The 16,069-nt window shown below is 39.7% G+C and overlaps 1 protein-coding gene across 4 annotated transcripts in view; it reads right to left on the reverse strand.

Moving 5' to 3' along the window:
* The window catches only part of TRHR (thyrotropin releasing hormone receptor), a 130,938-nt gene that overhangs the window by 48,035 nt on the left and 66,834 nt on the right, over positions 1-16,069 (reverse strand). For 3 of the 4 annotated variants that reach the window (XM_082364411.1, XM_082364410.1, XM_082364409.1), the window contains exons 2-3: positions 10,282-10,375; positions 3,458-5,104 (exon numbers count right to left, since the gene is read on the reverse strand). In XM_082364411.1, coding sequence (XP_082220537.1) covers positions 3,458-4,246 — 789 coding nt within the window. In that variant the 5' untranslated portion in view covers positions 4,247-5,104; positions 10,282-10,375. Of the gene's footprint in view, positions 1-3,457; positions 5,105-10,281; positions 11,933-16,069 lie in introns of those variants that run through there. The other variant, XM_082364408.1, reaches the window with a different exon arrangement.

The following is a 16,069-nucleotide window of genomic DNA, read 5'->3' on the forward strand; positions in this document are numbered from 1 at the left end:
AAAGAACCGTTTCAGAAGAGGAAGAGCCAGATCAAAGGGTCACTGATTTTGGACAAAACTGACTCCCCTTCATGGCTCTCATTCCATTCACTGGGGGCACTACCGTTCTTCCAGACTCGGAACCCTGAAGCCACATTGAATTGTTCCCTCTTCATCCTTTGTATCTGATACGTTCACATCTCACCCTCTCTTTCTTTGAAAGCTCTCTCTGGTTCACACCTTACTTTACATTCTCCTGAGAGAGAGTCGTGCTACTTCATGCCTGAATTACTACCAACAACTTCCAAAGTGGTCCCTCTGCCACAAGTCTCTCAGCCTCCAACCCTGCCTGGTCCACAGCTGTCAGATTTATTGTCCCCAAACGTCACTTTCCTCATTGCTGCCGCCTGCTCATCACTCACTTTCTTCACTGTCCCTCCACTAAGTTCAAACTCCTTGCTCTGCCTGATAGTTGGGATCCTCCACAGCCCTTTCCCTCATTCTCCTTCTCTCTCTCTCTCTCTCACACACACATCAATCCAATCTTACTTTTTGCTGTTCCCCAAAGACTTCATTTTAGTCAACCAAATCACAACATACTATAAAAGTCCCCCTCCTGACCCCGTCTCCACATCCATCCCATTCTCATCCCAGCCATGTCCTTTCTGTGTAAAGTGCTGTCCCTCTTGACTTTTACTTTCCAAATTATCATCCTTCCAGAGCCTTCTCAAATGCCACCTCTTCCATGAAGGCTTCTCTGATCCCTCTAGCTCCATAATTTCCTTTCTTTTCTCTGAACTCTCCTATCTATAATCAAGACTGAATTACACGACATATTACTTCAATACACTTCTATTGATTTATATGGCATCCCTTGTTTCTCAAGGAGGGTATTATTGACATTTGTAACAGGGCACTTCATTGTGCAGGGCTGTCTAGCACATTTCAGGTCATTTGGCATCCCAGGCTCCTGATGCTAAGTGACAGGGATGTTATTGTGACAACCCCAAATGCTCTGAATACAATTCCAAATGCCCTAATTATTAAAAAGTTCCTTGGAGGGGCTTCCCGGGTGGCGCAGTGGTTGAGAGTCTGCCTGCCAATGCAGGGGACACGGGTTCGAGCCCTGGTCTGGGAAGATCCCACATGCCGCGGAGCAACTAGGCCCGTGAGCCACAACTACTGAGCCTGCGCGTCTGGAGCCTGTGCTCCGCAACAAGAGAGGCCGCGATAGCGAGAGGCCCGCGCACCGCGATGAAGAGTGGCCCCCACTTGCCGCAACTAGAGAAAGCCCTCACACAGAAACGAAGACCCAACACAGCCAAAAAAAATAAATTAAAAAAAAAAAAAAAGTTCCTTGGAGAAGTTGCTATATCATATACACACCTGCTCAACAAATGATCTTTGTTTAAATGGTGAATGCATATTTTAAAGAATAATATTTCCCTTACAGTTGCCAACATATTAAAAAAAACTCAGAATGAGACTAATTAAACATTCAGATGAACCAACACTCTATGTTAGGTGTTTTTCATAAGGTATTTCATTAAACCCTCACACCAACCCTGGTTGTTATTTATCCTTATCCTTAAAGATGAGGAAACTGAGGCTCAGAGAGTTCTGCTTACCCAAGGCCATACATCCAAGCTTGATTAGAGCCCTGGCATTTTAAAGCCCAGGGTATTTGGAGTCAAATCTTTGGCTTTTTCTCTTACCACTCAGCCTCTGTAAGGGCAGCCTATTTGTAACAGCTTTGAAATAAGCGTGTGAACATGTAACACAATTAGCAATTTAAAGCACATTATTAATGCTGATAGGTGCTAATGACTATAATTGAAAGGGAAGATATTAGACCAGACAAACAATTTTTTAGAATTTGAAACAAGGATCTAAATTAGAGCCTAATGAATGAATCTACTCCCTGACCTTCTTTGCTACAGACATTACCCTATGTTTAGTCTCTAACTGAGATGTACATATTCTTTACTGTCTTATTGTATTCTTTACTCTCTTAATGTTTGTCTTGGCAGATGGCCAACAGATCTCTCTAAGTTACCCATAATCAAGTTTTGGGTAATAGATGCCCAATGCAAGGCCCAGTAACTATGCCTTGTATTAGGTAGTACTGCTAGACCCAAAGCAATAGAAATCTAAGAGCTGGCAATAGTTGCTCAACTCTTCCCCAGTTGCTCAAGTCTTTTTATCACCTGGGCATCTTTAATAATAAATGTTATATAAATCAAGTATCATGGTATCATTTAAAATGTTGTATATATTTCTTTCTAGTGACAGTTCATTATTCATTTCATGCATGTCTAAAACACCTACATTTATTAGTAACTTATTTCACTATGTGCCCAATGTCCAGTTACAATTCTTCATATTTCAGCTGATCCAGAGTTTAGGAAGTGATAGTGTGGATGATTCACGTGCTTACTTTAAAAAGTACACTCAGTTTCTATCTATGCACATAGGAAGAACTATATTCCTGCAGGATTTAAAAAAAAAGAAAGAAAATTCAACCCATTTCATAGAGCCAATATTGTTGATTTCAAGTTTTTCTTTTCAGCTCTGAGGATGTTTACCATCTATTTTTTTTCTGTTTAACAAAAAAGGAAAAGGACCTGAATGCCAAGTTCATAGATAACTTAGAACAATTGTGTAACTATAGGTAAATGTGCATATGATATAAAAGTATTTTATTCCTGTATTGTCTTATAAACCATATCTACTGAAACAAAGTTAAACCATTTGTTTAACTCATATAAAACCATTATTCAACTGTAACCACCTGAGCATTCAGGTGATCTGAAACATAAAAGGATTTTTAGTTATGCTTAGCAGGAAAAACAGACATTTAAAAAAAATTCAATAATTGTTTGTAACAAATTGAGCTTGGTGTTAGCCTTTTATTAGAACACTTCCTGAGCAAAATGCATTTTGAACTTCTACATGCTGGGACACTTTGTAGGGAGGTGGAGGAGAAAGTAATAGAATCTTTCTCCACTAAGACTAAAAAAAAAAAAAAAGTCCAGTAACCCCTCTCAGTTTCATTATTCTTTGGATTCATCTCTTCTCAAACTATCTTGTCAAATATTTGTCAGACAACAGAATTCTTAAAAATATCCAGTTGCTCCCTATAGAAGCCAGAAATGGTCTAAATATTTTGATAACATTTCTCAGAGAGGCGCAAACATTTTAAAGGTGGAATTCTAGGGTTTTTGTTATATTTCCTTATATCCCAATAGAACGTGAACTTGTATCTGCTGATGTGCTATCCAAATTTTCCCATCTATTTTTAGATCTTCAGTTGTTTTAGAGATGGATTTAATATGTAAAGCAGAAGCTTACACTGTGAAACATTTGAATGATTGTATTTTAGTTTTACCATTAGCTAAGTAGGGCAAAGTTGATCCCATCTCACAGGGAACTCTCTCCCACATTTCCTCTGTGGACTTGGAGGTTCAGATTTGCTTACCTGCTTCCTTGAAGATACTGTGCTGTTGAAATATCTACTAGAGGTCTTTGAATTCAAATTCTTGTTCTGATGGGTTGAGTCATTTTTCCATGTCTTAGAGTTTTCTTTAGGATCTGAAGGAATGGGATTTAAGAAGAGGATCCTAGCTATGAATCCATAGAGGACAGTGGCCAGGATCATTGGAACAACATAAAAGACACCGAAGTCCATTAGGTAAATAGGTGAGTAGTAATTCCTGGAGATCTTGTAGCCACAGGACACCACAATAGCATCTTTATAGGTGCTAATATTGAGATCCAGCAAGAAGAACCACAGCATACAGTAAATGGATGTGAAAGCCCAGACAAAGATGATGATCTTTTTGGCTCTGGAAAATGTGCAGAGAAACTGGGCTTTGATGGGGTGACAGATTGCTATGTACCTCTCAATGGTAAAGGCTGTGATTGAACAAGAGGATGCATTAATGCCCAAGTACTGGAGGTAAGTAATGCAGAGGCATCCAACGTAGCCATAAACCCAGGAACCATAGATACTGTCTGTTATGTTGGGGAGGCCTGCGGCCACCAGGACCATGAGATCAGCTACTGCTAGACTCACCAGGTAGCAGTTTGTGGGCGTCCTCATGTGCTTGGTTCTCATGACCACCAGGACTACCATGATGTTGCCCACGATGCCCAGACCACAAATAATGAGCACAAGGAAGATGGTGACCACTTGGTATTCTAGGGCCACCACGGCTCGAGGCTGAAGCTGTGTTTGGTTCAGTTCACTTACTGTCTGGTTTTCCATCTTTAGTGGCTGGAGCTTTCTCTGAAACACTTCTCAGCACATCTTCTTCCCAGTGCCCTGCCTTTATCACAGTGGTTCTCTCCCCCTGTGAAGAGTTAAGTTCATGTTCATTCACAGCACCACCAATTCTGATCAAGTCAAGTCACTTACAGGTAATTCTCCTCTCCTTTCACCTCCCATTTTTCTGCAGTAATAGGGCTCCTATGTACTCCCCAAAACTCCTTTTGTTGCAACTCTACTGTAGGATGGAATAACTGTTTTGACTACCTTACAGTAAGAGGGACCGGTTTTTTTCTTAATGGAGAAAAATGCTCAAGAAAAGAGACACAGAAAATGCTCCTTGTTTTGAAAGAGTGCTCAATGGGAAAAAAAAAAAAAAAGAAACAATATCTGCTACCTGAAAAATAAATACAAAGACATCTCTCAGATGCTTGGGAAAAGTACAGTGGAGAAGAAAAAGATAGCAGGGGGAAAAAGCCAAGAGGCTCAATGATCAAGCTTGACAGAAAATGAGCATCTGCCTCCTTTGCTCTCAAAGGGTGAGATCCCTTTGCTACAAAATAGCAAGCCTTTGAACCTACCTCTCCCCATGCCCTCTGCCCTGCAGACCCAACAGAGAACAATTTCTTCTCTTACCTTTTCCTCTGTAGCGCTGCCTGCTTTTCCAGGTAGATGAAGCAGTATTAAGCGCGAGTTTCCAACGCTGCAGAAAACCTCGTCTACTTTGTTTGACAGGGAGACTACTTAGCAGTGCTCTGTCTTCAGAACTGCGGTTCTTCTAAACCCTTGCAGCCTTTCCAGCTGCTGACAGCCCATACAGCCGCAGCAGAAGCAGCAGCAGGAGCCGCAGCAGCGAGCCTGTCAAATCGTAGATCGTCCCCTAATGAGAACATGCTCGCTCGCTCTGTCTCCCCCCGCCCCCCTCCCACACACGCGCAAACACACACGCTCACTCGCAAATGCCAGTCAGTCCTCACTGATTCATAATCTTCTCCCCTCGAAGGATTTACTTTTAAATGTGCTAATGATACAGTTCTAATCTGGAAGGCTGAAATCACCAGCAAGGGGTCCAGAAGCAGCTGGTCTTATAGTTGTTTATAGTCTAAGTTCTACAGAAACTCTAGTACCTGAGGCAGCCCTGAAATATATTTACACTCCTGTTTGATAGGACTTGGGGATGGCAAATCCTTCTCAGTCCAGACACAGCCCTTGAAGCTTGAGATATGTGTCTGAGCTGAAATCAACTTCTTTCCCTACTATGGAAACCCTTAGACTATTTCTCTGGTGAACCAGTGAAATTGACTCCCTCCTCTCATATGAATGGATTTTAAATCATTTCAGCTGCAATCTTCTGAGGCTTATAAAGATTATTTTTTAAAAACCTGTTTGAGCTAAGAACATCAATTTAAACCTACATATGATCTGTGAACTTTGTTTTTCAACTCTGGCTCTGTGTCACTTACTAGGATCTCTCTAACTGCTCTGGACGCCTCTCCCCTCTTCACCCACCCTCTGGACTGCCAACCAACATGTACCACCCAGCAATGTTTTGTGTCAATTTATTTCTAGGTGGAAATCTAAACCAGGGCCACTCTGGTAACACACCTCTGAAACAAAACTTTATAAACAACCTTTTTTAGGAAAGTGTACTTCGGCTTGATTTTTATTTCTCTGAAGTAGCCCATGGGCAAATCTTTATAGTTTTTAATGGAATCTCAGAAAATATGTCTTTCTTCTCCAGGCACCAACTGAATACACCAAATGTTAACGTTTGTCCACTTTTATTTCAGACTGACAACGAATAACAGTCCTTAACTTAATGCCCTATATAGTGAACAGGTTGATTCTCTACTCTAAGAAGTTTAGATGTTCTTTTTTCTAGAAGATGTCAATGGAAGAATAGATTCGGTGTAGACAGGACCATGAAGGAATCAGAGTCACGTTCAAGGCTAGGTAACAATGGGATGAAGGCGAAGCTTGGATCATATTGAGTGGATTCCACCCTTTGAACCATCGAGGGCTCCTTGAGTATCTACTTCTCCTTCTAAATCAACCAGAGTTACAAATTAATGACCCATGACTCAGATTCAGGTTTCAGAAATGTACTGTTTGGCCTGCACAATGTAGGCTCAAAGGTAGACTATCATCTGTCTACCTTTCAATATTGAGAGACTGTATAGTAAATCTGGATTTCTGCCTCTCATAAACATGGAAAGATCTGGCAACCAAGAGTCCATATTCCTGCTAGAAATAATCATCAGAAGCTGAGTAGCGGTTGTGAGTAGCAGTCTGTGGGGGGACAGGATGTGTCCTCTCCTCTTTTCCTCCCTCTTTTCTGTCACACAGGCCAGCTTCACTCAGTAATCCTGCACACCTGGCCTCTGTAGCCTTTCGAGTCTTGACTCTTGTATCACGTGCAGTTCCTGAGAGAGACAGTGGAGGGTACCAGCCAAATGCAAATTCTTTTACCCGGAATAGGACTTCTGCCCACCTTCTAGTTTGTTCCCGCAACTGGTTTAGCAGATTGGACAAAGGGTGCCAGCTTTACTTCTCTCCCTGCCCTAGAGGACAGAGATTACTCTGAACACCTTGTTTCTGGTTGAGTCCTCTGCATTTTGGAATGAAAAGTGCTTTCTAAGGTGAAAACATTGCCTCCCTACCCCATCCCAACCCCACCACCTCCAATCTGAAAGGCCTCTTCAAAAGTCACACTTCATAAAGCACATTTTCCCCTCTCATTGTCCCCAGGATTTTAGTCAGCTTTCAGGCCTTCTGAAGAGACCTTATTTTAAGTCTTGGGTAGTAAAGATGAGGGGAGAGGACATCTACAATGCTACCTGCCCTGGCAATTCCACCTCCCTCCAAATCTTAGCACATTCTTCAGCATTTCTATGTAAGGACACCATTCTGAGTCTTCAGTTTGTGTCCCTATTCATTCTTTTAGCACTTAATTGTTAAGCTCTTACTAGGTACCAGGCATCTAGTATATAACATTTTGTTTTTACCTTCAAATAGGTCATGGTCTATTGGGAGAAGCAGACTTAGGAACAGTTACAAATATGCATAGATATGTTGAGAGGGCTTAGGTTGTGAAGGGGAAAGCATTTGTGGGTGGTAGGGGCAACAGACTGAGGGACCAGCGAGGGCTTCCGAGGCAAGGTAACATCTGATAACAGTCTTAAAGAAAAGTATAGCTTCTTTTTGAAGGGTGGGATGAGTGAAGATATTCTGACTGGAGGAGATAGGCTATATAAGGCCCAGCTGTGTAAAATGGCAAGGATTTTGGGGGGTGGGGGGGTAATTTTATGATTCTGCTTTGGCCGTGAGGAGTATGAACTGGTGATGGGACAACCACTGATGACCACCAGGCAGCTTTCGGAGTAAGGACCGCTCCTTTCTGCTCTGACTCAGACCATCCTTGGCTGCTCCTTCCCTCCCCTTTAACTAGTTCTTTCACCTCCGGAGAGTACTACCTTCTGCTTTCACCATCCCAGACTTGCCTGTCCCTTATGGTCCTGTCTGTTTTCAAGCTAATTCATGCTCTTTGCAAAATTATATTTTCAAAGTAACTGTGATTTCATAAGGTAGGTGTTTTATTTGTAAATCTCAATCAGATAATATCTAATAAATGCTCCCTAAGTGTAAAGCACTGCACAGAAATAGTGTACAACTAGATTACACTTTACATTTTGGGGTGAGATTTTTTTCTCACAATAATATCTTAAATTCTAACCAACTGTGACTTTTATATCTTTTGAGTAATTCTGACTAGAGAGAAATGCATCCTTTGAAAATAGCTCAGTGGCGTCTGTTTTGAAAAAAGGTTGGTAAGTCATGGTTACAGCATATAGATGGTGCACAGACTTCTCATTGCCCACTTTCAGTTTTGCTCCGTTTCCTCTGACCTTTAGCCTGGCCTTCTCAGTCGTGTGCCACTTGGCTAGCGTCAATAAGAATGAGCATCACACTTACAGGCTCCTTTGTAAGAATGCACTTGGACTCCAAGGTGGGACGTTTTTTTTTTTTTTTGGCCTGGCCTCAGACCTGACCCTCAAGCTTGAGGAAAAGATTTAGCACTTCTGCTTCCCACTCTTGGTATTCCCAACCAGACAGCCAGCTTGCTCTTGGTATCTGGCTTTCCCTTTCTTGGCTACCCCAGGAAATCATCTGCTTGGCCAAGTCTCTGTCCCTGGGACACGGTGGCTGACATGATTTTACACAAGAGGAATTCTACAAGAATTCTACATAAGAGGAATTCAGGAAAGCCCTACCCTGGTCTCTGAAGGTGATCTTAGCTATCTAGGTAGTAGCTGGCTATCAGCTGGTTGTCATGAACCCTTTAGTAGAAAGATGATTATTTATGCTATCAGCATTTCTCAAACGTTAGTGTGCATCTGGATCTCCAGGAGAGCTTGTTAAAACCTTGATAAAACCGCCCCCAAACTGCTGTTTCAATAGCCCTAGGGTGGGACCTGAGTATGTGCCTTTCTCATAAGCTCCAGGTGATGCTGACGCTGCTTGTCTGTGGACCACACTTCGAATAACCTTGTACTGTATGATCTAGCTCAGCGGTTCTGGTGTGGGAGGTGGGAGCAATGAGGAATCAGAATCACCTAGAGAAAGTTTTAAAAATTTACATATCAGCTTAGCCCTCCTAAGTATTTCGGGTTTTGGTGTATGTCCTCAGATTGGACTAGGGCCTGAGAAAGAGAGTGGGGCTCTGGACAAAAGCAATTGACTTGTTCTCCTCTGTATCTATCACTCTTTTTCATCTCTACTATCATACCTGGAGCTTGGCTTGGCAGGTGGGGGATTGCTGTGAAAGAGAATATCTATGCTCACTGTGGTCAAGTGGCACTGGGGTCAGAGGAGATACTGTAGAGCATCCAGCTAGGTCAGTGGTTTGCAGGACCCAGACCATGGTGAGGAGAGGGCAAAATTTAAGGGGGTGCCAAAAACCTCAGTAATTAATACTATCAATATTTTAATGCAATATTTTTAAAATTAAAGTTTATGCAAAAAAGTCTATGATGAATACAATATCAACATTTTAAATAAAGACAGCAATATTATGAATTTTCCCTTTCCATCCCTTGTTGAATTTCAGAATCGTCTGGGGAGTTTTAAAAAATATAGATAGTTAGGTCCCTTTCACAGATATTCTTATTTAATTAGTCAGGAAGTGAAGCCTAACCTTTGATATGTACAGTGATGATTAAGAACCACTGAGCTACACCAACAAATGTTGGTCTCTGGAGGTGAGGGAGTGGTGGTATGTGGGCGTCCAGGCTGCGGGAGGGCCAGGGAGATGAAGTAAACTAGGTGCGGGTAACCCACCCAGATTTGGAAAGGTGACAACAGAAAATGTTGGCAACAGAACACTAGCACAGAGTCTGGTTCCTGAGAAAAATTATGTAACTATACAGGTTTCTAGATTTAGAAGAGCAGAGTGAGGTACAGCCTATCGAGTTGAGATTCAGACACAGAAACCACAGAAGACTGGGTCACTGGAACTGGGATAGAAGGTTTGGGTTCTGGAAGTAGTAAACAAAGTCAACTCAGGATTTGATGCTAAGTCACCTAGATACTGAACTAAGTATCCTTCAAAATTTCCCTGTTCAGGTGTAAGCTTGATCACAGAGCTTTGAGTAAAAGAAAGCATTTGGCAAACATTATAGAAAAGAAGTCAAAATTCATTTTTGCTGAAATTTAAATATTAGCTAGAGAAAACTGATGGCTGTTGATCAACAAAGAAAAATACTTTATGAAATGGGATTATGAAGTTGTGTTTGTGCTTATTGGAAAAGGTACAGAACCTGAAAGGTAAAATAAGTAGTTCAGTAATATTGTATATTTTGGGCACAAAGTGCCCTTCCTTTCTATTTCTCAACCATATATACTCTTATTTTTCCATTCCCTAGTGTCCACATTTCTGGAGAAAATAAGATCTTAGATTTAAAAATGAAGTACAGTAGAAGTCAACCTAAAAATATTTTAAAGTGAAAAAGTAGAAACACATATACATAGCTTCTTACCCTCTGCAGTCTGTAGCATTTGTTATCTGGTTGGATGAAGCATGTTCAGGAAGTGTTAACACCAGTTACAAAAGTTTCCCCAAAGTGTCATGACCTACACAAAAGATCGAAGAGTAAGAATTTTAATAAAAACTTCTGAGCTTGTAAATCAACTATACTTCAATAAAAAAAAATAATAATAAATAAATAAAAAGAAAAAAACTTCTGAGCTTCTGATTATTTTGATTTATTGTATGTTTTATGGAACACTAAAGTTATTTTTAAAAATTCATATAATATTAAAAAGTTACTGTAATTAAGTTATTATAAAATCCCATTTTGTAAGCTGAACATGGCTGACTCTGGCTGCTAGGAGTTTCAAGTCCGAATTTATATCCTTACATAAATGGTTGTGTAAGACTTTATCAATAAAATGTTTTTTTTGCTTACTAAGTCTATCAACTTTGTATTTGACCTTCAGTTCCTCCTCTGCTCTTATTTATTATGTCAGACACACAGATGCAGACACATAACACTGCTTCCCAGATACGTATATATCATTTAAAAAATCAATTTTATCGAGGTACAATTTACATAAAATAAATTCACTTTAAATGTAGAGTTTTGTGAGTTATAGCAAATACATATAACTTTGTAGCCACGACCACAATTAAGATACAGAAAACTTCCATCATCCTAAAATGTTTCCTGTGTTCCTTCCCATTCAATTCTGTATCCCCCGAACAATTCTATGTTCAGGTAAATGTTGCTCAGCTTTCTATCTCTAGACTATATTTATCTTTTGAAGAGCTTCATATAAGTGGAATTATACAGTACACACTCTTATGCACACATAAATCAGCATAATGTTTTTTATATTTATCCATTTTGTTGCATGAATCTGTAGTTTGTTCCCTTTTATTGCTGCACAACATTCCATCGTATGGTTATATGGATATATCATATTTTCTCCGATCACCTGTTGGTGGATATTTCAATTGTTTTCAGGTTTTGGTTAATATGAGTGAAACTTCTATAAATATGCATGCAAATACAATGTCTGTAAAAACATTCTGCCATTTTTCTTGGATAAGAATTACCAAATTCCAAGCACGAAAACTGTTGGGACATAAATTTAGTATATGCTTACGTTTTTAAGAAATCACCAAAATGTTTTCCAAAATGATTGCAACATTTTCATACAAATTTACATAATGTTTTGTTTTCATAGAAACCTACATAATGGCTACATATAAAAAATTCAAAGCAGAAAGTAACTGTACACATTTAGGGTGAACTCCGCTTTATGCATTTGTGTGTCCCCCAGCATGCAGCAGAGAGAATACACAGAGTATACAGAAAAGGCAGTTCGTGTACAACACGAATTTGTTGTATAAATGAGTGAATTAATTTTCCCAAATGATTGCCTTAAACTTAATTCATAGAAAAGATATGCTGAGTAAATGACATAATATATATCAAGCACTCAGTCCAGTACTTGGCACATAATAAAAGTTTAGTATATTTATTATTCTATAAACACAATGTGTTCATGGAAAATAAAACTGGTATTATTAAATTTGCTAAAACACCACATACCACCTTTAAAATTTCTAAGTTATAAAATATGTCTTGCTGAATCCAATGGGGTTTTTTAGTGGTTTGGCTAAGATATATCTCTGTGGAGATCCTAGTGCCGTATCTCTCTTATTCTTCTAAAACCCAGTAAATGTGAATTATAACATTAAATGTTTTCATGCCTCCATAATTGTTTATTAATTAATTAACAAAATGCAAGCATTTGTTCATTCACCATAATTATGTTCATAATGAATGAGGGAATTTGTATAATTGAAATTCTTAACTGATGCCTTTGAAATTACGATTGTGATAGGAAACGTTGAAAAAAATGGCTTGTTTTAGTTGTCAGGAATTGTTGGCTTACATAGTATGCTAAGACAGAAAGGAGAGCACAGAATACTGAAACTGTACATATTTTTAAAAAAGAAAAAGGGAAAGGAAGACAGTAAGTAGTTAAGAATGAAATCTGGTCACTTAATTATTAGATTGTAGTGGCAGCTGACTATTCGGTGTTACTGATGAAATCATCCAAGCACTGATGTGCAGAAGGGATGCATCTCCCTGAGGAAATGTTTTCTGACCCCCGCACAGCACAGGTGGCGCAAACCCTTGGAGAAGGTGGGTGGGGCTTGTTGGGAGTAATGGTGATAGGAAACAGGGGTTTGTTTGAAGGAGATAAGTAAGATCTGCCAAAATCAAAAGTATAGCATCTTTGAGAATCAAAGGCCACCTCAATACTGAAAATGATTTTTTTTTAAAATAAAAAGAGGCATTAATGTGGAACAAATTTTCCATTTGTGACATCGTCATAGTAATTTCCTCTAAGGTGAGACACTTCTGAAGTATTTTGTTACAATGTTTCTTAAACTTTCAGTCTTCTGGGAAATACTTTTTGAAGAAGAATGGCAAGAAAGAAGTGTGGTGAATGAATTAAGAGACAACATTACAGAGTGATTTCTCACCTTCAGTGTGGAGGTTCATTTGTCCGTCCACCTGCTCATACATTCACACTTGTTAAATGCTGCCTTATTGAGTGCCAGTTATCTGACAGGCTCTCTGCCAGGCTCTATAGATGTGAATGTGAATATGAAAGGCACAGAGGAGCTCCCAGCCTGGCAGGGGTGACTTATACAAACTGCCAATTATAATGCAGTGTGTTAGCTGTTATAATTGAGGTATGTACATATTTTTAAAGCTGTAAGGTGTTAGGAGTGACTAATTCTATGTGAAATGGTATGAAGTAAATTCCCAAGACCAAGGAGAAGGACTCCTTGGTCCAGGAGAGAAAAAAAGCAATAAAGAGTGGGACAAATAGCCCCTGACCAACCAGCTGGGGTGTAGGGAAGCTACCAGGCATAGAAAATTCTCAGTGGACAGCAGTAGGTGCCACGTTCTCTCTGAGGATGTCCCATGGTGAACGCTACTCTATCACACGCGCAGTGCCTGACTCCTCCATCCTTGGACAAACATAGAGTCCAATGCAAAGGCGTACACAAAGCCTATGGTTCTTGACAGACTGACTGGTCTTTCATCCCGGTTCACTTACTGTCTGTGTGACTTTGGTGAGTCATTTAACTTTTCTGTACGTTAATATCTTCATTTGTAAAGTAAGGATAATAATAGTAGCTACCTCATAGGGTTGTGTGTGGGTTTTTTTTAGGATTAAATGAAGTAATACGAGTTAAAATTATTAGAACTATGCCCACACAAGAGTGTACTGAGTAAATGTTAATGGCTACTATATTTAGAGGAGAAGAAAAAGACTGTTTTCTAAATCTGCTGATTTTTAAAAAAAAATAAATTTATTATTTTATTTTGGCTGCGTTGGGTCTTTGTTGCTGTGTGCAGGCTTTCTCCAGTCGAGGTGAGTGGGGGCTACTCTTTGTTGCGGTGCGCGGGCTTCTCACTGCGGAGGTTTCTCTTGTTGCAGAGCACAGGCTCTAGGCACGTGGACTTCAGTAGTTGTGGCACATGGGCTCAGTAGTTGTGGCTTGCGTGCTCTAGAGAGCAGGCTCAGTAGTTGTGGCTCATGGGCTTAGTTGCTCCGCAGCATGTGGGATCTTCCCAGGCCAGGGCTCAAAGCCGGGACGCCAGCATTGGCAGGGGGATTCTTAACCACTGCACCACCAGGGAAGCCCAAATCTGCTGATTTTTGAGGCATGGTCCTCTGAAGTTGTACCAAGCTAAATTCTTGTTGGTTTCAAGAAGTGGCAGGGCTGTCTACAGAAGCTGGATGCTCATCTGCATTACAAAGAAATGACAAAGCAAAGACAGGATTCGAATCTATTTAATGATGAAAGGAGTGGATAGCGTAGCTCCTTTTTTGCTGAACAAATTCTTTTTTTTTTTTTCAAGAGGCAGTGATATTTTATTTTATTTATTTTTTGCATCTCACTCTATTTATTTTTAACATCTTTATTGGAGTGTAATTGCTTTACAGTGGTGTGTTAGTTTCTGCTTTATAACAAAGTGAATCAGCTATACATATACATATATCCCCATATCTCCTCCCTCTTGCGTCTGCCTCCCACCCTCCCTATCCCACCCCTCTAGGTGGTCACAAAGCACGAGCTGATCTCCCTGTGCTATGTGGCTGCTTCCCACTAGCTATCTATTTTCCATTTGGTAGTATATATAAGTCCATGCCACCCTCTCACTTCGTCCCAGCTTACCCTTCCCCCTTCCCGTGTCCTCAAGTCCATTCTCTACGTCTGCATCTTTATTCTTGTTCTGCCCCTAGGTTCTTCAGAACCATTTTTTTTTTTAGATTCCATATATATGACAGACTCTAGGTCCATCCACCTCACTACAAATAACTCAATTTATTTCTTTTTATGGCTGAGTAATATTCCATTGTATATATGTGCCACATCTTCTTTATCCATTCATCTGTCGATGGACACTTAGGTTGCTTCCATGTCCTGGTTATTGTAAATAGAGCTGCAATGAACATTGTGGTACATGACTCTTTCTGAATTATGGTTTTCTCAGGGTATATGCCCAGTAGTGGGATTGCTGGGTCGTATGGTAGTTCTATTTTTAGCTTTATAAGGAACCTCCATACTGTTCTCCATAGTGGCTGTATCAATTTACATTCCCACCAACAGTGCAAGAGGGTTCCCTTTCCTCCATGCTATCTTCAGCATTTATTGTTTGTAGATATTTTGATGATGGCCATTCTGACTGGTGTGAGGTGATACCTCATTGTGGTTTTGACTTGCATTCCTCTAATGATTAGTGATGTTGAGCATCTTTTCATGTGTTTGTTGGCAATCTGTATATTTTCTTTGGAGAAATGTCTATTTAGGTCTTCTGCCCATTTTGGGATTGGGTTGTTTGTTTTTTTGATATTGAGCTGCATGAGCTGCTTGTAAATTTTGGAGATTAATCCTTTGTCAGTTGCTTCATTTGCAAATATTTTCTCCCATTCTGAGGGTGTCTTTTCATCTTGTTTATGTTTTCCTTTGCTGTGCAAAAGCTTTTAAGTTTCATTAGGTCCCATTTGTTTATTTGTGTTTTTATTTCCATTTCTCTAGGAGGTGGGTCAAAAAGGATCTTGCTGTGATTTATGTCATAGAGTGTTCTGCCTATGTTTTCCTCTAAGAGTTTTATAGTGTCTGGCCTTACATTTAGGTCTTTAATCCACTTTGAGTTTATTTTTGTGTAAGGTGTTAGAGAGTGTTCTAATTTCATTTTTTTACACGTAGCTGTCCAGTTTTCCCAGCACCACTTATTGAAGAGGCTGTCTTTTCTCCATTGTATATTCTTGCCTCCTTTATTAAAAATAAGGTGACCGTATGTGTGTGGGTTTATCTCTGGGCTTTCTATCCTGCTGAACAAATTCTTGAAGTAAGTCAGGGAGACTAGGATGCCCATTTTTATGACTCCATCTGACTGAGGCTTTATAGTCTCTCTGCTTGTTCTAAAGGGATTCTCCCAAATGACTGATGTTTACCAAGCTCTATCAAACGAGTATTTAAAAAGAGAATGAAATTGCTAAGCATTGTTATCCTCAAACTGCAAGTTGAGACGCAATATTGGGTCGTTAAATCAATTTAAAATTTCAGGACAAATTTTTTTTTTAGATTGCAGATAATATGGGTATTATTTCATAAACTTTTAGTTTCACTTAATTTATATAAGCAATAATATGATGGCTGACTCTGTTATAGTGCCTGACACAGTTCTAAGAACTTTAATGTATAGTAACTCAGTTAATTCTCATAAC

This window comes from Balaenoptera borealis, assembly GCF_965194805.1.
Source record: "Balaenoptera borealis genome assembly, chromosome: 17".
In the NCBI taxonomy this organism is placed as follows: Eukaryota; Metazoa; Chordata; class Mammalia; order Artiodactyla; family Balaenopteridae; genus Balaenoptera; species Balaenoptera borealis.